The sequence below is a fragment of the Hemiscyllium ocellatum genome, chromosome 10 (genome assembly GCF_020745735.1).
Source record: "Hemiscyllium ocellatum isolate sHemOce1 chromosome 10, sHemOce1.pat.X.cur, whole genome shotgun sequence".
Taxonomy (NCBI): domain Eukaryota; kingdom Metazoa; phylum Chordata; class Chondrichthyes; order Orectolobiformes; family Hemiscylliidae; genus Hemiscyllium; species Hemiscyllium ocellatum.
In genome coordinates this window covers 114,490,800-114,517,157 of record NC_083410.1, presented here as the reverse complement: position 1 = coordinate 114,517,157, position 26,358 = coordinate 114,490,800, and the positions used below count along the sequence as shown (strand labels likewise).

The window sequence follows — 26,358 nt, the reverse complement described above, 5'->3', positions numbered from 1 at the left end:
TTCTGTGATGTTTCCTCTGGCATTTATAGTGATTTGTATATGCCACTTCCAGTTGACACGGAGGATATCACCTAGACAGGGGACGAAACGTCTGCAACACAAATTCCCAGCTCGGCGAACAGATCCACAACAATCATGGAAACAAACCCTACAGCCTAAGTTAAAAATCACACAACACCAGATTATAGTCCAACAGGTTTAATTGGAAACACACTAGTTTTCGGAGCATCGTTCCTTCATCAGGTGATTCTCATCAGGTGAAGGAGCGACGCTCCGAAAGCTCATGTCCGTCTAATATAACCTGTTGGACTATAACCCGGTGTTGTGATTTTTAACTTTGTACACCCCAGTCTAACATTGGCATCTCCAAATCATGCCTACAGCCTAATACCTCATGCATCCAGAGAATATGACATCAAAGGTTCAGCTTCTTAAAATGGTGCCTTGTTCCTCATAATGAACCTCCTACTTTGTCCTATATATGTCATTGGTACCTACATGGACCACAACAACTGGATTCTCCACCTCCCGCTGAAAGTCTTTTTCAAGACCTAGGCAGATAAGACCACAAGATATAGGAGCAGAATTAGGCCACTCTGCACAATGAGTTTAGATCAGAGTGGTGCTGGAAAAGCACAGCAGGCCAGGCAGCATCCGAGGAGCAGGGAAATCGATGCCTCGGGCAAAAGCCCTTCATCAGGAATACGCTCTATTTCCGATGAAGGGCTTTTGCCCAAGGCGTCGATTTTCCTGTTCCTTGGATGCTGCCTGACCTGCTGTGCTTTTCCAGCATCACTCTGATATAAACTCTAGTTTCCAACATATGCAGTCTTCACTTTTGTCCACTCAGTGCAAATGCTGTGTGCAGTCATTCACTCATGGCTTACTTGTTTCTCAACCCCATTTTCCTGCCTGTAACCCTTGATCTGCTCACTAATCAAGAAGCTAACCATCTCTGTCTTAAATACACTCAATGACTTGGCTTTCACACAGTCTTCTGCGGCAATGGGTTTCACAGTTATGGACTCTCACTCTTTGCTGCATAGAATAGTCTCAATCCCTCTGATAATACTACATTGCTTTTATCATTGAATGGTTCCCTCTATCAGTGCAATTGCGGAAACACTCTGTAGCTCTTGCCCTCCGGTTCCCCTGTCTGCCTCATTCAGGGTCATGTAGAAACCCAGAAACTAGGAGCAAGAGTCAGCCAATTAGCCCTTCAAGCCTGGCCCACCATTCAATAATGGTTAAGTGATCCTCTATTTCAATGCCATTTTCCCAGTTTCACCCCTACCCCTTGATGCTTTTAACATCTAAAAATGTATTATAGAATCACAGAATCCTTACAACGCCATTTGGCCCACTAAGTCTGCACTGATCTTTTGAATTGCATCACATCTAAGCCTTGACCCCACCCTTAGCCCACAACCTTACATTTACCACGGCTAATCCACTTAGCCTGCACATGTTTGGATTCTGGGAGGAAACCAGAGCACCTGGATGCAATCCGCGTAGACAAAGGAAGAGTGTGCAATCTCCGCACACAGTCATCCAAGGCTGGAATAGAACCCAAGTCAGTGGCACTGTGAGGCACCAGTGCTAAGCACTGAGGTACCGTGCCATTTGTCTTGTTCTTGAATATATTCAGTGACTGCCTCTGTGGCCTTCTGTGGTTGAAAATTTCACAGATTCACTTTCCTTGAGTGAAGACATTTTTCTTCATCCTTGTCCTAAATGGTCTACTCCAAATCCTGAGACTGTGTGCTCCGCTCTTGGAAACCCAATTAGGAAAAGCAGCTTCCTTGCATCTAGTTTATCCAGCTCACTTGGAGATTTTTATGTTTCAATCAGATCCCCTCTCATCTTTCTAAACTCTCATGAACACAGGCTCAGTCGAACCCATATCTCCTCATTGGACAGTCCTGTTCTTACAAGTATCAACCTAGTGAACCTCTGCTGTCGCACTTTCCTGTCCCTGATCACTGACCAAATCAGACAACCCAATCCTAAGGACCGTGACAGCCTCTTAGTACAAATAATCCACATAACTTTCCTGCTCCCTGATGTATCCCAGCATCTGCAATGAAGCCTCCAGCTCATAAACATGAACCTATTCAAACATCAAATATTTACAGCAAACATGCTTGCACTGGACCAAACTGGCATGCAGGAGCTCCCACATGCTGTATCGGAGTTCTAATTAACTACCTATCTTTTTATTCGATTATAGATATTTACATGTGTTTTCATATATCTTATTAACTTTAATTTTAGTTGCTATGCTATGTTGAACCTTAGAATAGAATAAGCCAGATTAACTACTGGATATTCATCAAATAGCTAGCTGCTTCTCCTCTAGCATTGGAAGGATCAATTACTGAAGGCTGAAAAGTTAGAAAAAGCAATGGTGCACTTCTTTCCCTTTCTCCCTTAATTATCCAACTGCAGTACTCCATCAACTGCAGTCAAGTGCTAAGTTGCACTAAGATGGCTAATGATACATTCCTAACACAAAATGCTGAGCTAACCCAATTAAGAAGAAAGAATTGATCTGTAACTTTGAATAATCAAGCTCAAGTGCTCTTCCAATGGTGAACAAGTTAAAATTCCACTTCAAATTGGGAACTTCTGAATTCAAACTGCAGATTTCAGTTAAATGCTCATAAATTACAAATAAAATTAGATTTGTACAAAGGGCTAAGACTTTCTTACCCATCAACTGCTAATATTCAGTTCAGTGGATGGAAAAGGTCAAAGTCCTGGCCAATACTTATCATTCAATCAATATCACAAATTAATTAGTCATTATAACAATGCTGTTTGTGGAAGTCTTCTTTGCATATATTTGTTGCTGCATTTCCTATGTTACAATTATACTTCAAAAAAATTATTTCATTGGTTATACAGTGCTTTCAGTTGTTCAGTGTTTGGTGAAAGTGAAATATAAATGTAAGTTCTTTGTTTCTTGTATTTATCCTATATTCTTAGTCACTTTGAGTTAGACATTATTTAAAGTATTTTTTGCCTTTGTGCATGCATCTAAACAATTCTAAACACACAGATATATCCAGAATGCATCTTTCTAATTTTTGGGGTTACAATGATCTAGTAGTGACACAGAATCCTCACAGAGTCCTATTTTCAATCTACTTACCTAATGAGTGAAACAGTTGAGTCATTTTTGGATGGTCCCAACAAGTACTCTGAATCTGGTGGCTAGATAGAGAATGCACAGAAATGAACATCAAATATAGAAGCTTACACTACAAAATTCTGCAAACATTTCTTACCAGAAGTATTATCTATCAATATACTATGATCAACAGCAAACAATTCAGAAGTGAAATCAGGAAGCAGTTTTATTTTAATTTTAAAAAAATAGACAAAATCTCACAAACTCTCTCCGAAAAGAAAGTGGGTGCTTTTTATTTCCCAATTCATTCAAAGGACGAGGACGTCACTGGCTGGGTCAGTAACTATTGCTTTAGTTACCCATAGTGTAGTTAAGAGTCAACCACTTTGCTGTGTGTCTAGAGTTACATGTAGGCCAGAGCAGGTAAAGATGGTAGATTTCCCACCTGAAAGGTCAGTGAACCAGGTGGGTTTTTCTGACAATCGATAATGGTTTCATGGACATCATCAATTCTTAATTCCAGAATTTTATTGAATTCAAATTCCACCATCTGCCATAGTGGGTTTCAACGAAGAGGACTGAGGAAGACAGAGTGGTGGATGTGATCTATGTGGACTTCAGTAAGGCATTCAACAAGGGTCCTTATGGAAGGCTGATTAGCAAGGTTAGATCTCATGGAATACAGGGAGAATGAGCCATTTGGATACAGACCTGACTCGAAGTTAGAGGACAGAGGATGGTGGTGGAGAGTTGCCTTTCAGATTGGAGGCTTATGACCAATGATGTGCCACAAAGATTGGTGCTGGGTCCAATACTTTTCATCATTTATATGAATGATTTGGATGTGAACATATGAGGTATAGTTAGTAAGTTTGTAGATGAAACCAAAATTGGAGATACAGTGGACAGCGAAGAAGGTTACCTCAGAGTATAATAGATCTAGATCAGATGGGCCAAAGGGCTGAGGAGAGGCAGATGGCGGTTAATTTAGATAAATGTGAGGTACTGCATCTTGCAAAGGCAAATCAGAGCAGGTCTTATACACTGAATGGTAAGGTCCTAGGGAGTTTTACTGAACAAAGAGACCTTGGTGTGCAGGTTCATATTTCCTTGAAACTGGAGTCACAGGTAGATAAAATAGTGAAGGCGGTGTTTGCTTTATTGGTCAGAGCATTGAGAATAGGGGTTGGGAGGTTATGCTGCAGCTGTAACCTACATTTGGAATATTGTGTGCAATCCTGGTCTCCCTCCTATCGGATGGATGTTGTGAAACTTGAAAGGGTTCAGAAAAGATTTACAAGAATGTTGCCAGGGTTGGAGGTTTTAAGCTATAGGGAAAGGGTGAAAAGGCTGAGGCCGTTTTCCCTGGAGCGTGGGATCTGTGCATAATTTCCTCAAGGTCCCTCTGCTCCTCTAAGCTACCTAGTGTCCCACTACTCATTAAATAGGCCCTCATCTATTGTTTATACCAAAATGTATTACATTGTTCTTATCAAAGTTAAATGTCATCTGCCACTGTTCTGCGCATCTCGCCAAAATAGAACATAGAACAGTACAACACATTACAGGCCCTTCGGCCTCGATGTTGTGCCAACCTTTTATCTACTGTAAGATCAGACTAAACTACATACCCTTCATTGTATGATCTTTCATATGCCTATCCAAGAGACACTTAAATGTCCCTAATGTATTTGACTATGTACCACTGCTGGCAGTGCATTCCACACACCCACCACACTCTTGTAAAGAAGCGACTTCTGACATTTCCCCAAAATCCTGCCTCCAATCACCTTAAAATTATGCCCCCTCATGATAGTCCTGGGAAAAAGTCATTGGCTATCCTCTCTATCAATGCCTCTCATTAAGTCATCTCTCATCCTTCTTCGCTCCAATGAGAAAAGCCCTAGCTCCCTCAACCTTTCTTTGTAAGACATGCCCTCCAGTTCAGGCAGCATCCTGGTAAAACTCCTCTGCACCCTCTCTAAAGCTTCCACATCTTTCTTTTAATGAGATCACCAGAACTAAACACAATATTCCAAGTGTGGTCTAACCCCAGGGTTCTATCGTGCTCTTAAACTCAATCCTCCGGCTAATGAAAGACAATGCACCATATGCTTTCTGAACAACCCTCTCAACTTGGGTGGCAACTTTGAGGGATCTATGTACATGGACCCAAGTCCCTCTGTTCCTCCACATTGCCAAGAATCCTGCCTTTAACCCTGTAATCTGCATTCAAATTCGACTTTCCACAATGTATCATTTCACACTTTCCAGGTCGAACTCAATCTGCCACTTATCAGTCCAGTCTGCATCCTGTCAACATTCCCATTGCAACCTACAACAGTCTTCCATGCTATCCATAAGTTCATCAACCTTCATATCGCAAACTTACGAACCCACCTTTCCACTTCCTCATCCAAGTGATTTATAAAAATCACAACGAGCAGAGGTCCCAGAACTGATCCCTGTGGAACACACTAGTCACCAAGCTCCAGGCTGAGTAATTTCCATCTACTGGTAAAAAATGAGGTCTGCAGATGCTGGAGATCACAGCTGAAAATGTGTTGCTGGTTAAAGCACAGCAGGTTAGGCAGCATCCAAGGAATAGGAAATTCGACGTTTCGGGAAGGGCTTATGCCCGAAACGTCGAATTTCCTATTCCTTGGATGCTGCCTAACCTGCTGTGCTTTAACCAGCAGCACATTTTCAGCTAATTTCCATCTACTACCACCCTCTGTCTTCTATGGGTCAGCCAATTCTGTACCCAGACAGCCAGATTTCCCTGTATCCCATCTCTCCTTACTTTCTGAATGAGCCTACCGTGGGGAACCATATCAAATGACTGTTAAACTCCACGTACACCACATCCACTGCTCTACCTTCATCAATGTGTTGTGTCACATCCTCAAAGAATTCAATAAAGTTTGTGACGCATGACCTGCCCCTCACAAATCCATGCTGACTATCTCTAATCAAGCTATGGTTCTCCAAGAAATCATAAATCCTGTCTCTCAAAAGCCTTTCGAATAATTTGCCCACCACAGACCCAAGACTAATTAGTCTGTAGTTCCCAGGATTCCGCCCTTTCCGCCACCTACAAACAGACTACACCACGATATATTTCCCTCCTCACCCCTATCTGCATTTCAGAGAGACTATTTCCTCCACAATACTCTTTTTAAGGCCATACCTACCCACCATCCACTCCCGGCACCTTCCCCTGCCGTCGCAAGAAGTGCAAAACTTGTGCCACACCTCTCACCTCACCTCTGGCCAAGCACTAAAGGATCCCTCCACATCTGACAGAAATCTACTTGTACTTCCACACAGCATCCTCCGTCATTTCCACCAACTACAAACAGACCCCACCACCAGAGATATATTTCCCTCCCCACCCGTACCTGCATTTCGGAGAGACCATGCCTTCCGCAACTCCCTTGTTAGGTCCATGGCAGCCCGCCAACCCAACCTCTACTGCCAGCACCTTCCACAGCTACCGCAAGAGGTGCAAAACCTGTGCCCACACCTCCCCCCCCTCACCTCCAATCAAGGTGTCAAAGGATCCTTCCACATCCAATAGAAATTTACCTGTACTTCCACACACGTCTTCTGCTGTGTTGCACGCAATGTGGTCTTCTTTACATCGGGGAGACAGGATGCTAACTTGTGGATCATTTCAGAGAACATCTCTGGGACACCTGCACTAACCAACCTCACTGTCTCATGGCAGAACACTTCAACTCCCCCTCCTATTCCACTAAGGACATGCAGGGCCTGGGCCTCCTCCATCGCTATACCCCAATCACACACACCTGGAAGAAGAACACCTTATCTTCCGCCTTGGGACTCTCGAACCACATGGGATCAATGTGGATTTCACTAGTTTCCTCAGTTTCCTTCCCCCCATCTTATCCCAGTCCCAAACTTCCAGCTCAGCACCGCCCCCTTGACCTGTCCATCTTCCTTCTCACCTATCAGGTCCAACCTCTTCTCCGACCTATCACCATTACCCCACCTTCATCTACCCATTACATTCCCAGCTACCTTCCTCTCCCAGCCACACCCTTCTCCCATTTATCCCGCAGCCCCCTTGGCCCGTAAGCCTCATTCCTGATGAAGGCCTTATGCCCGAAACATCGATTCTCCTGCTCCTTAAATGCTGCCTGACCGGCTGCACCTTTCCAGCACTACACTTTTCGAATCTTATCTCCAGCATCTGTGATCCTCACTTTCTCCTGGTTCCCAGGATTATTCCTATTTCCTTTCTTGAACCATGGAATATTATTTGCCACCCTCAAATCATTTAACACTACTCCAGTGGTCAGTGAGGACGCAAAGATCATCCCCAAAGGCTTAGCAATCTCTTCCCTCACTTCCTGTCGTAACCTTGGGTATATCCCATCTGGTTTGCGCCCACACCTCCACACTCACTTCCCTCCAAGGCCCCAAGGGATCCTTCCATATCCGCCACAAGTTCACCTGTACCTCCACACACATCATCTATTGCATCCGCTGCACCCGATGTGGCCTCCTCTATATTGGTGAGACAGGCCGCTTACTTGCGGAACGCTTCAGAGAACACCTCTGGGCCGCCCGAACCAACCAACCCAATCACCCCGTGGCTCAACACTTTAACTCCCCCTCCCACTCCACCGAGGACATGCAGGTCCTTGGACTCCTCCACCGGCAGAACACAACTACACAACGGCTGGAGGAGGAGCGCCTCATCTTCCGCCTGGGAACCCTCCAACCACAAGGTATGAATTCAGATTTCTCCAGCTTCCTCATTTCCCCTCCCCCCACCTTGTCTCAGTCGGTTCCCTCAACTCAGCACCGCCCTCCTAACCTGCAATCCTCTTCCTGACCTCTCCGCCCCCACCCCACTCCGGCCTATCACCCTCACCTTGACCTCCTTCCACCTATCCCACCTCCATCGCCCCTCCCCCTAGTCCCTCCTCCATACCTTTTATCTCAGCCGGCTTGGCTCTCTCTCTCTTATTCCTGATGAAGGGCTTATGCTCGAAACGTCGAATTCTCTATTCCTGAGATGCTGCCTAACCTGCTGTGCTTTGACCAGCAACACATTTGCAGCTATATCCCATCTGGCCCAGGGGCTTATCTATTCTCATGGTTTTAAACATTTTCGACATATTCTCATTCTTGGCATCAACCTGTTCAAGTATATCAATCTGATTCATGCTGCCCTCACAAACATCAAGGTCCCTCTCAGTAGTGAATTCTGAAGCAAAGTATTCATTAAGGACCTCTCCCACCTCCTCCAACTCCAGGCAGAAGTTCCCTCCACTATCCTTGATCGGCCCTACCCTCACTCTGGCCATCCTCTTGCTCCTCACGTAAGTGTAGAATGCCTTAGGGTTTTCCCTAATCCGACCAGCCATGGCTTTTTCATGCTCCCTTCTCTTTCTCCTAAGTCTATTCTTCAGTTCCTTCCTGGCTACTTCGTATCCCTCTTGAGCCCTGTCTGATCCTTACCTCTTCAACCTTAAGCAAGCTTCCTACTTCCTCTTCCTTCTCTCCACATCTCTTGTCATCCAAGGTTCCTTCACCCTATCATCTCTTCCTTGCCTCAGCAGGACAAACCTATCCAGCACTATCAGCACGTGTTCCCTAAACAACCCCCACATTTCTGTCGTGCATTTCCCTGAGAATATCTGTTCCCAATTTAGGTGCCCCAGCTCCTGCCTAATAGCATGGTAATTCCCCCTCTGCCAATTAAATACTTTCCCATACCATCTGCTCCTATACCGCTCAAAGAGTGTAGTAAAGGTCAGGGAGTTGTGATCACTATCACTGAAATGCTCTCCCATCAAGAGATCTGGCACCTGAATGTTTTGTTGCCAAGCACCAAATCCAGTATGGTCTCTCCCCTCGTTGGCCTATTTATGTATTGAGTCAGGAATTCTTCTTGGACACACCTGACAAAAACTACTCCTTTCAAACTATTTTAACCAAGGAGATTCCAATCCATATTAGGGAAATTAAAGTCACCTATGACTATAACCCTGTTACTTCTGCACCTTTCAAAATCTGCCTCCCAATCTGCTTCTCTGTGTCTCTGTTGCTATTTGGGGTCTGTTGAAAACTCCCAATAAAATGACTGCTGCTTTCCTTTTTCTGACTTCCACCAATACTGACTCTGTGGACAAACCATCTTCGATGACCTCCCTTTTCTGTAGCTGTGATAATATCCCTGACGAGCAATGCCACTTCCCTCCACCTCTTTTATGTCCCCTTCTATTCCTTTTGAAACATCTGAACCCTTGAACATCCAGCAACCATTCCTGCCCCTGTGATATCCAAGTCTCTGCAATGATCACAACATCATATTTCAAGTAGTGGACAAGATGTTTCCACTAGTAGGAGAGGCTAAGACATGAGTGCACAGCCCAGAGTCGAAGGGACAACCCTTTAGAAATAAGGCAAGGAGGAATTTCTTCAGTTACAGGATGGTGAATCTGTGGAACTCATTGTTGCAGGAAGTCAAGTCACTAAATGTCTTTAAGACAGAGAGAGATAGGTTCTTGGTTAGTAAGAGGATCAAGGGTGATGGAGACAAGGCAGGAAAATGGGGTTGAGAATCGTAACAGCCATGATCAAATGGCCCTAATTCTGCTCCTATACCTGGACTCTTTTGAAGAGAAAACTCAGAAAATAAATAAAAAATTTAAACCTATTTGGCAGAGTGCAGTTAATTATCTGTTTTAAGATGGTCAGAACTGAAAAGACATCAGCAGTGTATCTAGGACAGGCTTCCAGATGGTTACTGCAGTGACCCTGTCCATCATCTACAAGGCATAAGACAGGAACGCAATGGAATACTCTCTACTTGCCTTAGCGAGTAACAGCTCCAACAATACAAGAAGCTCAACACAATATATTTGGAGTCAGGAAGTTTCAACAAAACCTTTTGGATGAAATTTTGTGATAATCATGGATCAAAACCCCTAATTGGATAAGCCATAATTGGCAGCGGGCTCTAATATAAAGTGCTTAAAATTACAAGTTAGAACACCATCCAGGAGGGCAAATAGCAAATGCAGATACATTGAGCTGCCTCCCATTAATGGTCTGTAATGGTATTAAATTTTCTGGACACACTCCCAGTCAGAGCTGACAATATCAGCCTGGTGATGATGGGTGAAACTAAAGGGCCATCACAACAAGAATTGAAACTTTTATGGACCTGGAAATACCAGCACACTGCAGAGGATGCCATATTGTTATGGGGAGCAAGAGTGATTGTCTCGAGCAAATGTCCCCAACAAATACCAGCTGAATTTCACCCAGGCCATCCAGAGGGCTCTAAAAAGAATATGCTGGCGAGAAGTTATGTCTGGTGGCCAGGCCTGGATGCAGGTATAACTGCATTGGTGGAGCAGTACCCAGAGTGCCAACAGGGACAAAAATTACCACCTGCAGCTTCCTCACATCTGTCATTTATTCAGGTCCTTTCATGGGTTCAATGTTCTTAGTCTTTGTAGACACCCACTTAAAGTGGTTGAACATGCAGAGCTTCCATTTGCCAAACACTGGTATGGCAATAGAAGAACTTTGTGCTTCCTTTTCAATACATCAAGTCCTGGTCACAGATAATGGACCATTGCTTACAAACAGAGAATTCGGACATTTCCTAGAGTTGAATGGGATTTGATATACGAGGACAGCTGCATATCACACATCATCCAATGGCCTGCCAGAAACAGCAGTCCAAACTTTGAAGGATGGCTTGTCCAGTCTTGCCTTGCTAGATAGCAAGCTGGCACAGTTCTTATTTGATTATAGGGCCACCCCACCAATAGCACTGGTAGAGTTGCTAATGTATAGGAGACTCTGCACCAGTTAAGTCTGATCAGCAATGTTGTTGGGGGGCTGGGGGGCCCAAAAGGTTGCTGGAACTCATGGGTTCACTGTCTCCACCAAGTGTCGACGAGTCCTTTGAATCAGAGATGGACATGATTGACATAGCTGCTTCAATGCCTTTGCTGTTGGAAGAGGAGAATGAAATTTAACTGAGGCACTTCTGCTCAAGAGGTGACCTTCTATGCATTGTATGTCACCTGTATCAAAGTTAGAGAAGCGTGACCTTATGCTAAAATGCCCAGGAATCTCATCAAGAGAAAGGATCAGTCGATGTCCTCAAACTCAGAGGGGAAGGGATATAGCGATTATAAAGAGGTCAGTCTCACAGAATACGAAATCCCGAATTGGACCAGATGAACAGCCCCAATCAAGGAGCTCTGGCTGACAGACAAAAATGGGAGTGTCAGAGGTATTGATTCTTGAATCTGACTCTGAATGAGTCAAGGATTACTCATGTGTAAATAAAGAGTGACTTGGTGACAGGATACCAGCTTCTACGGAGTTACTTCACAGCTCACCATCATTTAATCATGCTTGTATTTCCACACATGCTTTCGTGAACCAATTCTCATTTCTTATGTTTCTTTTATGGAACAGTCCAACAAGGAGAAATTCCTTTAGGATACTTTCATTAACTCAAAAGCTGGTGTTAAAAAAAAATGAACACTATTATTCTGAGCCAAAAGGAAGCTACACACTTCAAGAGAAGACACTTTTGGCACACCTGCCTTCATTGTTCAGAATATTGAGTATAGGAATTGGAATGTTATGTTGCAACTATAGAGAACATTGATGAGGCCACAAATGTAGAAATTGATGGAAAAGCACAGTGGGTCTGGCAGCATCTGTGGAGAAAAAACAGAGTTAACATTTCAGGTCAAAACTGACCCTTCCTCAGAGTAGAGGTTTCTCTCCACAAATGCTGTCAAGCCTGTTGAGATTTTTCAATGCCCATTTTTTGACTCTTATTTACAGCATTTGCAGCTCTTTCAGTTTTTATTGATGAGGCCACTTCTAGAATATTGCATACAATTCTGGTCATACTTCTCTCAGATTATTGTTAAAACTTGAAAGGATGCAGAAAAGACCTACAAGGATGTTGCTGGGACTGGATTGTTTGAGTCAGAGGGAGATACTGAATTAGCTGAGACATTTTTCCTTAGAGTGTCAGAGGCTGAGGGGTGACATTATAGAGGTTTATAAAATCATGAAGGGCAAGGACAGGGTAAATAGCCAAAGTATTTTTCCTTGGATATGGGATGTCCAAAAACTAGAGGGTATAGGTTTAAGCTAAGAGGGGAAAGAGTTTAAAAGGGCCTCAGAGAACTACTTTATCACAGAGAGGGTGGTGCATGTATAAAACAAACTGCCAGAGAAATTGCTGGAGATGGGTACAATTACAACATTCAAAAGATCAGGATGAGGATGAGTTGGACAAATGGGTCTGTTTTCGATGCTTCATGACTCTATAACACAGCCTCATGTCTGAGACATTTCAGTCTTTCCATGTAGAATAAACAATCAGGTTTTTAAATCATGACAGCTTTCAAACTTACTCTTGAAAACAGATGATAGACAAAATTATGTAAACTCATTCTTAATTTGCCGATACATCTTTCTTAGGTCAAACAAATATTCCACATTTGTAATTTGAGAGTTTGTCATCTTTTTCAAACTTTCTTGGTTTTAATAAGTTCCAAGTACTCTGATCCATAGTTCATTAATCCCCTCAACCTTTCCAGTTATTACTGGAATGTTAGATTACTGTGCAAAACATATTTACATCTGAGCTCTTTAAATTTTATAGGATTGAGCAAAAATCCCCCTGTTCTGAAATACTGGACAAAGTTTTGGATTTTCTAGATTAACTTTTAAAAGTAAAAAGACAGCTGGTCTATGGGAAAATACACAGTCACAGAGATAGCTGTCTAAAAGCCTTATTCAACTTGAAACTCCAATTCACACCTCAACACTAACAGAACAATCATAAGAAAGTGAGGACGGCAGGTGCTGGTGGTCAGAGTCAAAAGGTGTGGTGCTGAAACAGCACCGCCGGTCAGACAGCATCCGAGGAGCAGGAGAGTTGACTTTTTGAGCATAAACTCTTCACCAGGATAGTGAGTTTATGCTCTAAATGTTGATTCTCTTGCTCCTCAGATGCTGCCTGACTGGCTGTGCTTTTACAGCACCACATTTTTTGACTCTAACAGAATACTCAACCAGGCCCAACACTATCTCAACCCAGACCCAGACTGACTAGAGCTTCGACAGATATCAGATATTCAACTTCAACCAATATTCAGGCACAGTAATACTAGACATTCCACTTAATCAAAATACATTCTCACCAACTCTAAAATATCAGGAAGCCAACTGACCTCAGAAGGCAACATTAGTAACACAATGCTGAAAATATGTTGCTGGAAAAGCGCAGCAGGTCAGGCAGCATCCAAGGAACCCCACAATCCTTCTGTACATCAGGGATGTACAGGTTCCGGTCATTAACTATATACTTTTCCTTGACATTTTACCTCCCAAAATGCAGCATCTCACACTTACCCATAATAAACTCTATCTGTCATTTCTCCACCCATATCTGCAACTGATCTGTATCTCACTGTATTCTTTGACAAACTTCTATACTATTCACAACTCCACCAATCGTTGCATTGTTTTCAAACTTACTAACCCACCCACCTACATTTTCATCCAAGTCATTTATATATATCACAAACAGCAGCGGTCTCAGTGGATCTCTGTGGAACACCATTAGTCATGGACCATCAGCCAGAAAAACACCCTTCCACGACTACCCTTGCCTTCCATGGAAAGTCAATTCTGAATCTACGCAGCCAAGTCACTGTGAATCTCATGTATCTTAATCTTCTGAATGCCGAAAGCCTGACTAAAACAATGTAGACAACAACCACTGCCCTACCCTCATCAATCATCTTTCTAACCTCTGTGAAAAATTCAAGTTAGGAAGACATGATTTGCCCGGTGAAAACAATGCTGACTGCCCCTATTTAGGCCATGCTTTTCCAAATGTGCGTAAATCCTATCCCTAAGAATTCTCTCCAATAGCTTTCCAACCAATGATGTGAGACTCACCTGTCTATATTTTCTTCACTATCTCCATTTCCCTTCTTGAACAGAGGTAAACTATTACCTACTCGCTAGTCCTCTAGGACCTCTCCAGAGGCTAGCGAGAATACAAATATCTTAGTCAAGGCCATAGCAATCTTCTCTCTTGTCCCTCTTAATACAAGATACCCAATTCCACTTGTTTCTTGATCTCAAAATGCCCTAGTATACTAGCATGCTCCACACTAATCTCACTAGCCTCCATATCCTTCTCCTGGCTTAATACGAATGTAAAGCACTCATTTGGGATCCTGTACCCATTCTCTGTATCAAGCACAAATTCTCTCCTTGATCCTTTAGTGGTATTAACATCTCCCTAGTTATCCTCTTGTTTTTAACGTATATATCAAATGCCTTGAGACTTTCTTTAACTCTACATACTAAGGTCCTTTCATAGCCCATTCTTGCTCTCTTAATCCCCACTTGTGCTCTCTTAATTCCTGCCTTGAGTTCTTTCCTGCATTTTTTATATTCCTCACAGGCCATGTCCGATTTTAGCTTCCTAAAACTTACATATGCTTCTTTTTCCCTTTTGACGAAGTTCACAACCTCCCTTGTTATCCAAAAGTCCCTTATCTTGTCATCTTTGTCCTTCTTACTGGAATATACCAGTTTTGAATTCTGATTAGTAGGTCTTCATACAATTCTCACATCTCAAATGTGGACTTGCTCGATAACAGCTCCACCCAATTAACACTTCCTAGCTTCTGCCTAATACTTAGGTAAATTGCCCATCCACAATTTAGCACCCTCCTGCAAGGTCCTGACATATCCTTATTCACAACCATCTTAAATCTTGAGGAGTTGTGATCACTGTGCTTAAGAATTTTCTAATATTTCAAAACATCATTCCAAAACAAAGTAAAATCATCCTCATTGCACAGAATTAATACAAAAAAGTAGAAATTGAGGACTTCCGTCCTTGAACACCACCCCTCCAACCGCAACAAGGACAGAACCCCCGGTCCTCACCTTTCACCCCACTAATCTCTGGATACAGGGCATCATCCTCCAACACTTACAGTCAGATCCCACACCAGGATATATTTCCCTCCCCAGCCCTATCTGCATTCCACAGAGACCATTCCCTCCACAACTCCCTTGTTAGGTCCATGCACCGTTCCCCCCCCCCCCCCCCAACCCACACTCCACTCCTGACACCTTCCCTTGCCACTGCCCCCACACCTCACCTCATCTCTCACCTCTGTCTAAAGCCTCAATGGATCCTTCGACATCCAGTAGATATTTTCCTGTACCTCCAAACAGCTAATCTACTGTGTCCATTGCTCTTAATGTGGTCTCCTCTACATTGGGGAGACAGAATGCCAACGTGCGCAATGTTTAAGAGAACATCCCTGGGACACACCAAACAACTCCACCACCCTGTGGCCTAACACTTCAACGCCCCCTCCCACTCTGCCAAGGAATTGCAACTGGGCCTCTTCCATCGCCAAACTCCTACCACTCGACTCCTGGAGGAAGAACGCCTCATCAACCGCCTTGGGACCCTCCAACCACATGGCATCAATATCGATTTCACCAGTTTCCTCATTTCCCCTCGCCCCATCTGATCCTAGATTCAACCCTCCAACTTGGCACCGCCCTCTTGAACCATCCCACCTATCCATTCCACTCTCTGCTCTGACCTAACACCATTACCCCTGACCTGCATCTACCTATCGCCTTCCCAGCTACCTTCCTCCAGCCCCAATCACCCCCCCTTCTATTTATCTCTCAGCTCCCTTCCCCAACCCCACATTCCTGATGAAGGGCTTATACCCAAAATGTCAATTCTCAGGATGCATTAATATAAGAAAACTTACTTGATGTAATATGGCACTTTATTGTTGTGTGATACAGCTCTCTGCCAAGGCAACTGAACGGAGGCTAAAGAAATGAAAATAGAGGATTATAATTAAAAAATGCCAAGTGTATACAAAGGGCACCCAGTTGTTATTATAATGCACACCTTAACTGCCTGAGGACACAACTTAATTTTTATACTGAATGTAAACAGTAAAACAAATCAGCGTAGAATTTTGCTGAGGTCATAAATTTATTAATAATCCAGTAGCACAACTAACAGTACTTCACTCGAATTGTAGACTGCATGGTTTACTTTTACATTTACATTCACGCACACACTTAAAATCTTCATGATTTGGAGGTGCCGGTGTTGGACTGGAGTGTAAAAAGTTAAAAATAAGCACTAGCTTTCGGAGCGCTGCTCCTTCATCAGGTGGTTGTGGAATATAGGATCTTAAAATCTTCAAATATTCTTCAATATTACTATACAAAATTAAAATACACCAAAATGGAGGCACTATATTTTTGCAAGTGTGACTTACTAGAAAGAAAGTGTTGTGATGAAGGACCAAAATCCCGGTATGCCTCTTGTAATTGCTTGATCCGATCTTCAACAGCAACCTAAATTTAAAAAAGGAGCCAAAATTGGTGCATTCCCTTTACAACTACAGTAGCAAAGGAAGTTGTACCTCTTTGATCTCAATGAATAAGTTGTTGTTAATATTGATAGAATCATAAAATGGTTGTGGCACGGGGTAATGAAGGCTGATTTGAAGAAAGGGGAAATAAGTTGTTATTAAAAAGGAAGAGGTGTTGTGAGTCTTAGAAAGTATGAAGATAGATAAGTCCCTGGGTTCTGATGACATTTATCCCAGAATATTGTGGGAGGCAAAAGAAAAATTGCTGGAGCATTGACAGACATCTCTGTATTCTCTTTGGCCACAGTTGAAGTCCCAGGACTGGAGAACAGCCAATGTCGTCCTATTGTTTAAGAAGGATAGCAGGGATAATCCAGGAAATTACAGGCCTATGAGCCTCACATTGGTGGTAGGGAAATTACTCAAAAAGATTCTCAGAGACAAGATCTACATGTATTCAGAAGCAAATGGAGTAATTAACAGACAGCATGGCCTTGTATGGGGAAAGTCATGCCTAACTAACTTGACTGAGTTTTTTTGAGGAGGCATCGAAGATGATTGATGAGGGAAATGTGGTTGATGTTGTCCACATGGACTTCAGTAAAGCCTTTCACAAGGTCCCTCATGGCAGACTGGTTCAAAATGTGAAGTCACGTCGTATCGGGGTGAGCAAGATGGATACAGAACTGGCTTAGTCGTGGGAGACAGAAGACAACAGTGGAAGGTTGTTTTTTGGAATGGTGGGTGTGACTAGAGGTATTCCATTGGGATCAATGCTAGGACCTCTGCTGTTCATGGTCTACGTAAATGATGTGGAGGAAAACATGACTGGTCTAATTAGTAAGTTTTGGACAATACAAAGATTGGTGGAGTTGCGGATAGTGAGGAGGATTGTCAGAGAATATAGCAGGATATAGATCAGTTGGAGACATGGGCGGAAAAATGGCAGATGGATCTTAATTGGAACAAACATGAGGTCATGCACTTTGGAAGGTCAATTATAGGTGGAAATTATACAATTAATGGCAGAACTCTTTGGAGTATTGATATGAAGAGGAATCTGGGTGTACAGATCACTGAAGGTAGCAGTACAGGTAGATAAGTTAGTCAAAAAGACTTATGGCATGCTTGCCATCACTGGAAGGGGCTTTGAGAATAAGGATAGGCAAGTTATGCTGCAGTGTTCTAGAACTTTAGTTAAGCCATGCTTGAAACATTGCATACAGTTCTGGTCACCACACGACCAGAGGGTACAGAAAAGAATGACCAGGATGTTGTCTGGTATGGGGGACTTTTAGCTATGAAGAGAGGGTGGATAGACTGGGTTTATTTTGACTGGAACCCAGGAGGTTGAAGAGTGACCTTCTAGAAGTTTATAAGATTACGAGTGAATGGATATAGTGGAAAATATGAGATTTTTTTCCCTCAGGGTGGAGAGGGCAATTACCAGGGGACACAGGTGGGGGTCGGGGGGGGGGGGGGGTGAAGTGGAGGAGGAGTTTGAAAGAGGTGTGCAAGGCAAATTCTTCACACAAAGAGTGGTGAATGCCTGGAATATGCTGCCAGAGGTGATGGTAGTGGAACAGACATAAGAGCTGCATTCAAGAAACACCTGGACCAATACAGGGAATAGAGGAAGGGAATAGACTGATGCAGACTCTAAGTGAAGATGGTTTTAGTATGGAAGGGAAAAATGTGTCGGTGCAGGCTTGGAGGGTCGGTGGGTGTGTTCCTGTGCTGTACTGTTCTTTGTTCTCAGTTTAGATTCTGGTACCTATCTGCCTTTATGTCTCCCAGACCAATATCCCTAGAAATGAAGCACTGGACATGCAAGACCTGTTGCAATGGGTGGGCCACATTGTTCATATGGCGGACACAATATTCCTCAAATAAGTGCTCTACTCCAAGCTCCACAAAGTTAAGCAATCTCTAGCAGGGTATAAGAAGCACCACTAGGACATCCTGAAAGCCTCCCTAAACAAATGCATCACTTTCACTGATATGAGAAAATTGCTTGCCCTAGAATATACAAACTGAAGAAGCAACTATGAAGATATCAAACACTTCAAAAGTTGAGTAGAGCACATGGAGGCAAAGCACAAGCTTCAGAAAGAATGCACAAAATCCAGAGTTTCCAATCCACCTGCCTCATGACCTGCGGCAGAATCTGCAGCTCCATGACTGAAGTGCTCAGCTCCCCCACTAACAATAGCATACAAAATAAGATATATGTACTTGTGGCGCATGTTGAAATTGCAGGTATGATGTGGTGGGCATCATGGAGATGTGGCTGCAAAGGGATCAGGACTGGGAGCTAAATATCCAAAAGTATACATCCTATCAAGAAGACAGGCAGGTGGCGGAGAGGGTGGGATTGTCTTGGTAGTAAAAAATGAAATTGAGTAAGTATCAATAAACGATGTAGGGTCAGATGATGTAGAATCTGTGAATGCCGAGTTGAGGAACCACAAAGGGACCAAAATACCATAATGTGAGTTATCTAGAGGCCTCCAAAAAGTAGTCAGAACTTGGGGCATAAGATACACTGGGAGATAGAAAAAGTGTATAAAAAAGGCAAGTTTAGTGATCATGGGAGCTTACAATATGCAGCTGGACTGGGAAAATCAGTTTGGTAGTAGATTGCAAGAAAAGGAATTTGTGAAATGTCTATGAGATGGCCTTCTGGTGGAGCCCACTAGGGAACAGGCAATACTGGATTTAGTGTTGTGCAATGAGGCTGACGTGATCAGTGAGCTTAAGGTGAAGGACTCCTGAGGAGGCAGCGATCATAGTATGGTAGAATTTACTCTGCAAATTGAGAGGAAGAAGATAGAAGCACATGTAACAGTATTACAGTTGAGTAAAGGCAACTGCAGAGGCATGAGGGAGAAGCGGATCAGAATTGACTAGGAAAGGAGTCTAGCAGGAAAGACAGGGCTACAGCAATAGCAAGGGTTTCTGGGAGAAGGCGCTGGAAAAACTGAAAGGTCTGAAAATGGATAAATCACCTGGACCAGATGGGCTACACCCAAGAGTTCTGAAGGAGATAGCTGAAGAGATGTACTGGAAGCTTTAGTAGTGATCGTTCAGGTATCACTGGAGTCAGGGAGGGTCCCAGAGGACTGAAAGATGGTTAAAGCACCCATTTCCCTCTTTTAAGATGCCTTAAAAGAGGTCATGCTTCACAAACCTTATTCAGGTCATGCCTCACAAATCGCATTGAGTTCTTTGAGGAGGTGACAAGACAGGTCGAGCAGTGGGTGTGGCGTTTATGGACTTCTGCAAGGCATTTGATAAGGTTCCCCATGGTAGGCTCATTCATAAAGTCAGGAAATATAGGATACAGGGAGATTTGGCTATCTGGATTGAGAATTGCTTGGCTGACAAAAGGCAGAGTGTGGTTGTAGATGGAAAGTATTCTTCCTGGAGGTCAGTGTTGAGTGGGGTCTCGCAGGGCTATGTTCTTGGGCCTCTGCTCTTTGTAGTTTTCATAAATGACTTGGATGAGGAGGTTGAGGGGTGGGTTAGTAAATTTGCAGATGACACAAAGGTTAGAGGTGCCGCTGATAGTATCGAGGGCTAATGCAGGCTGTAGCGCAACATAGCCAGGATGCAGAGCTGGGCTGAGAAATGGCAGATGGAGTTCAATCTGGATAAATGCGAAGTGATGCATTTTGGAAGGTTGAACCTGAATGCTGAATATAGGATTAAACACAAGATTCTTGGCAATGTGGAGAAACAGAGGGATCTGGGTGTGCAAGTACATAGATCGCTCAAAGCTGCCACCGAAGTCGATAGGGTTGTTAAGAAAGCATATGGTGTTTTAGCTTTCAGTAACAGGGGGATCGAGTTTAAGAGCCGCGAGGTTTTGCTACAATTCTACAAGTCCCTGGTGAGACCACACTTGGAATATTGTGTCTAGTTCTGGTCGCCCTACTATAGGAAAGATACAGAGGCTTAGGAGAGGGTGCAAAGAAGGTTGACCAGGATGCTGCCTGGAATGGAGGGCTTGCTTTATGAAGAAAGGTTGAATAAGCCTGGACTACTCTTTCTGAAAGGAAGGAGGAAGAGAGGAGACCTGATAAGGTATACAAGATAATGAGAGGTGAACAGATAGAGTCAATAGCCAGAGACTTTTCCCCAGGACAGGATTGACTGGTACGAGGGGTCATAGTTTTAAGATATTAGGAGAAAGGTGTAGAGGAGATGTCAGAGGTAGGTTCTTTACGCAGAGAGTTGTGAATGCATGGAATGCATTGCCAGTGGTGGTGGTGGAAGCAGAGTCATTAGGGACATTTAAGTGACTGCTGGACATGCACATGGATAGCAGTGAGTTGAGAGGTGCATAGGTTAAGTTATTATATTTTACATTAGGAGTAAACCTCGACACAACATCATGGGCCTAAGGGCCTGTTCTGTGCTGTACTTTTCTATGTTCTATGTTCTAAAAGATGGGAAATTATAGGCCAATTAGCCTGACTACAGTCGTTGGTAAGATTTTGGAGTCCATTGTGAAGAATGAGGTTTCTGAATACTTGAAAGTGCATGGTAAAATAGGGAAAAGTCAGCATGGTTTCATCAAGGGGAGGTCATGCAAATCTGTTAGAATTCTTTGAGGAGATAATGAGTAGGTTAGACCAAGGAGAGTCAATGAATGCCAAAAGGCCTTTTATAAATTGCCACACAGGAGGATGCTGACTAAGATGGTGTTAGAGGCAAGGTACTAGCATGGGCAGAAGATTGGCAGAGAATGGGCATAAAAGGGTCCTTCTCAGAATGGCAGCTGGTGACAAGTGGTGTTCCGCAAGGCTCAGTGTTGGGACTTTTCACTTTATACATGAATGATATAGATGAAGGAACAGAGGGCATTCTGGCTATGTTTGCAGATGATACAAAAATAATTAGAGAGGCTGGTAGTATTGATGAGGCAGGAGGCTGCAGAAAGATTTAGACAGGTTAGGAGAGTGGGCAAAGAAGTGGAAGACGAAATTCCACATGGGAAAGTGGGAGGTCATGAACTTTGGTAGGAAGACTAGAGACGTGGACTATTTTCGACATGGGGGACAAAATTCAGAAATCTGAAGTGGAAAGTTGGGAGTCCTAGTCCAGGTTTCTCCGAAGGTTAGCTTGCAGATTGAGTCAGTAAATTAGATTCAAAGAAATAAGATTCCCAGAGTGTGGAAACAGGCCCTTTGACCAAACAGGTCCACACCGACCCTCCGAAGAGAAACCCACCCAGAGCCGTTCCCCTCTGACTAAAGCACCTAACACTATGGGCAAATTTAGAATGGCCAATTCACCTGACCTGCACATCTTTGGATTGTGGGAGGAAACCAGAGCACCTGAAGGAAACCCATGCAGACATGGGGAGAATGTGCAAACTCCAGACAGTCACCCAAGGCTGGGTCTCTGGCACTATGAGGCAGCAGTGCTAACCACTGAGCCACCGTGCTGCCAGTAGTTAGTAAGGCAAATACAAAATTGTCGTTTATCTCAAAAGGTCTAGAATATGAAGGCAAGGATGTACTTCTGAGGCCTTTCAAGGCTCTGGTCAGACCACATTAAAAGTATTGTGAGCAATCTTGGGGCTCATACCCCGAAGGAAGGATGGATGTATTGGCACTGGAGCGGTACAGAGGAGAATCACGAGAATGATTCCAGGAATGAAAGGCTTAACCTATGAAGATTCGTTTGAGGATTCTGGGTCTATACTTGATGGTGTTCAGAAGGATGAGGGGGGGGATCTGATTGAGGCATACAGAATACTGAATGGCCTGGACAGAGTAGATGTCGGGAAGATGTTTCCATTGCCAGGAGAGACAAGGGCCTGACGGCACAGCCTTAGAGTAAAGGGAAGACTCTTTAGAACGGAGATAAAGAGAAACCTCTTTAGCCATAGAGTGGTGAATCTGTGGAATTCATTGCTACAAAACGCTGTGGAGGCCATGTCATTGAGTATACTTAAAACAGAGATAGATAAATTCTTGATTGCCAAGGGGTCAAAGGTTATGGGGAGAAAGCAGGAAAATGGGGTTGAGAAACCTATCAGCCATAACTGAATGGCAGAGCAGACTTGATGGGCCGAACAGCCTAATTTCTGTACCTATGTTTTATGGTCTAATATCAAATATCCAAGCAACAAAACTGTTCGGGACCCTGAAACAAATTGTGACCACAAAAGTGACCTCCCGTGCCTCCACGCTTGAATGCAACAGCAACATTCAGGATGTTCCAGAGGCACAGAGCCAAAAGGCAACCTGCAGTAGGACAAGCAGCACAGTGATGTCAGGGACTACAAGCAATAATGATGAGTGATGAACATGAACCATCTGAAAAGAAACCAGAAATATACAACTTTCCCACAGAATGGGAAAATGAATTTCTGTTCATAACCACAAACGTTAAGAGCATTTGCCTTGTATGTCACTGAAGCACATCGATAAGTTAAAAGGGGAAGTTGGAACGAAAGGGTTCCAAAGATGCGTAGACATTTCAAGGATAGCTTCCCCTTGAAGGACATGCTTCAGATAAAAATATTGATGAGCTGAAGGCCGCATAAAAGCTCAAGTCATTTTTCCAAAGCTGCAGCAAAAGCATATATTCATATTTGCCATCTTCAGATAAAACACAAGAAATCATTCACAGATAGTGCAGTAATTAAAGAAGCAATGACTGCAGTTGTAGCTTCTTTATTCAGAGAATTTAAGAACAATAAGAAATAAGAACAGCAATCCAGTACGTCCCTTGGTACACCCACGGTTGAAAGACGAACAGAATCTTTATCCAAATATGCCTTTCAGCAAGTACAGCAGGATGTGAAGGACTGTGAATGCTTCCCAATGAAATTTGATAAACGCACTGACATCGCTAACACAGCTGAGACAATTGTTTGTGTGTGTATGGTCATCAAGGACACAACAACTGAAAGAGATCTTCTCAACTTTTGACACATAGAACAAGGGCTGAGGATATCTACAGTTAATACAAAGCATATGTGCTTTAGGAAAAACATTCCTATCAAGGTAGAACATTACAGTGCAGTACAGGCCTTTCGGCCATTGATGTTGCTCCAACCTGAAGCCCATCTATCCTATATGATTCCATTATAGACAATAGGTGCATGAGTAGGCCATTCAGCCCTTCTAGCCTGCACCACCATTCAATATGATCATTGCTGATCATTCCTAATCAGTATCCTCTTCCTGCCTTATCTCCATAACCCTTGATTCCACTATCTTTGAGAGCTCTATCCAACTCTTTCTTAAATGAATCCAGAGACTGGGCCTCCACTGCCCTCTGGGGCAGAGCATTCCACACAGCCACCACTCTCTGGGTGAAGAAGTTTCTCCTCATCTCTGTCCTAAGATATCATCCATATGTTTATTCAATGACCATTTACATCCCCTTAACGTTGGTGAGTTTACTACCGTTGCAGGCAGGGTGTTCCCTCACACTTACTACTCTCTGAGTGAAAAGACTACCTCTGACATCTGTCCAATGTCTATCACCCCTCAATTTAAAGATATCTCCCCTCGTGCGAGCCATCATCATCCGAGGGAAAAGGTTCTCAATATCTAATCCTCTGATTATCTTGTGTGTCTCTATTAAGTCACCTTTCAACCTTTTCTTTATTAAAAACAGCTTCAAGTCCCTCATCCTTTCCTCATAAGACCTACCCTCCATACCAGGCAATGTCTTGGTAGATCTCCTCAAGCAATCTACCAAAGCTTCCACATCTTTCCGATAATGCGGTCACCAGAACTGTATGCAATTATCCAAGTGCGGCTGCACCAGTTTTGTACAGCTGCAACATGACTTCATGGTTAAGAAACTCAATCCCTCGACCAATGAAAGTTAATACACTTAACAACTCTATCAACCTGGGTGGCAGCTTTAAAAATCTATACGTATGGACACCGAGATCTCTCTGCTCATCCACACTGCCAAGAATCTTACCATGAGCCCAGTATTCTGTTACTCCTTACTCCTTCCAAAGTGAATCACCTCACGTTTCTGCATTAAACTCCATTTGCCACCTCTCACCCCAGCTCTGCAGTTTATCTATGTCCCTCTGCAACCTGCAACATCCTTCCGCACTGCCCACAATTCCACCTCAGTGTCATCCACAAATTTACTAACCCATCTTTCTGCGCCCTCATCCAGATCATTTATGAAAATGACAAACAGCAGTGGACCCAAAACAGATCCTTGCAGTGCACCACAAGTAACTGAACTCCAGAATGAACATTTCCCATCAACCACCACCCCATCTTCATTCATCTAGCCAATTTTTGATCCAAACCGCTAAATCAGCCTCAATCCCATGCCTCCATATTTTCTGCAATCATCTACAGTGAGGAACCGTATCAAAGGCCTTACTGAAATCTATATACATCACATCAACTGCTTTTCCCTTATCCAACTGTTTAGTCACCTTTTCAAAGAACTCAATAATGTATGTAAGGCACAACCTACCCTTCACAAAAATGTGTTGACTATCCGTATTCAAATTATTCCTTTCTAGGTGATTATAAATTCCATATTTTATGATCCTTTCTAACACTTTACCCACAACTGAAGTAAGTTTCACTGGTCTATAATTACCAGGATTGTCTCTACTCCCCTTCTTGAACAAGGGGACAACATTTACTATCTTCCAGTCTTCTGGCACTATTCCTGTGGACAATGCTGACATAAACATCAAAGCCAAAGGCTCTGCAATCTCCTCCCTGGCTTCCCAGAGAATCAGAGGATAAATCCCCATCCAGTCAAGGGGCCTCATTTATTTTTACTTTCCAGAATTGCTAACACCTCCTCCTTATGAACCTCAATCCTGTCTAGTCTAATAGCCTGTATCTCAATATTCTCCTTAACAACATTGTCTTTTCTCAGTGTGAATACTGTTGAAGGATATTCATTTAGCACCTCTCCTATCTCCTCGGACTCCATGCACAATTTCCCACTACTGTCCCTGATTGACCCTAATCTTACTCTAGTCATTCTGTTATTCCTGATATCCCTATAGAAAGTTTTCGGGTTCTCCTTAATCCTACCTGCCAAAGACTTCACATGTCCTGTCCTGGCTCTTCCTAGCTCTCTCTTTAGGTCCTCCTTGGCTAACTTATAACTCTCAAGCGCCCTAACTGGGCCTTCGCGTCTCATCTTTACATAAGCCTCCTTCTTTCTCTTGACATGAGATTCAACTTCTTTAGTAAACCACGGTTCGCTTGCTTGACCACTTCCTCCCTGCCTGACAGGTACATAGTTATCAAGGACACACAGTAGCTGTTCCCAGAACAAGCTCCACATTTCAGCTGCGCTCATCCCCGGCGATTTCCTTCCCCATCCTATGCATCTTGCCTAATCACATCATAATTACTTTTCCCCAGCTATAACTCTTGTCCTGCAGTATATACCTACCCTCTTCTATAGCTAACGTACACATAACCAAATTGTGGTCACTATCACCAGCATGCTCACCTACCCCCAAATCTAACACTGGCCTGGTTCATTACCCTGTACCATACAGTCATAGAAATGTACAGCACGGAAACAGACTCTTCGGTCCAACTCATCCATGCTGACCAGTTATCCCAACTCAAGCTAGTCCCTCCTGCCAGCATCCGGCCCATATCTTTCCAAACCCAAACTATTCATATACCCATCCAAATGTCTTTTAAACGTTGCAATTATACTAGCCTCCACCACTTCCTCTGGCAGCTCATTCCATGCACGTACCACACTCTGCATGAAAAA

At 43.4% G+C, this 26,358-nt stretch overlaps 1 protein-coding gene across 13 annotated transcripts in view; it reads right to left on the bottom strand.

The window, feature by feature from the left end:
* The window catches only part of LOC132819922 (utrophin-like), a 751,240-nt gene that overhangs the window by 137,687 nt on the left and 587,195 nt on the right, over positions 1-26,358 (bottom strand). For all 13 annotated transcript variants that reach the window (XM_060831897.1, XM_060831902.1, XM_060831903.1 and 10 more), the window contains 3 exons: positions 16,507-16,585; positions 15,982-16,045; positions 3,155-3,216 (listed from right to left, as the gene is read on the bottom strand). In XM_060831897.1, the coding sequence (XP_060687880.1) occupies positions 3,155-3,216; positions 15,982-16,045; positions 16,507-16,585 (205 nt within the window). The remainder of the gene's footprint in view (positions 1-3,154; positions 3,217-15,981; positions 16,046-16,506; positions 16,586-26,358) is intronic.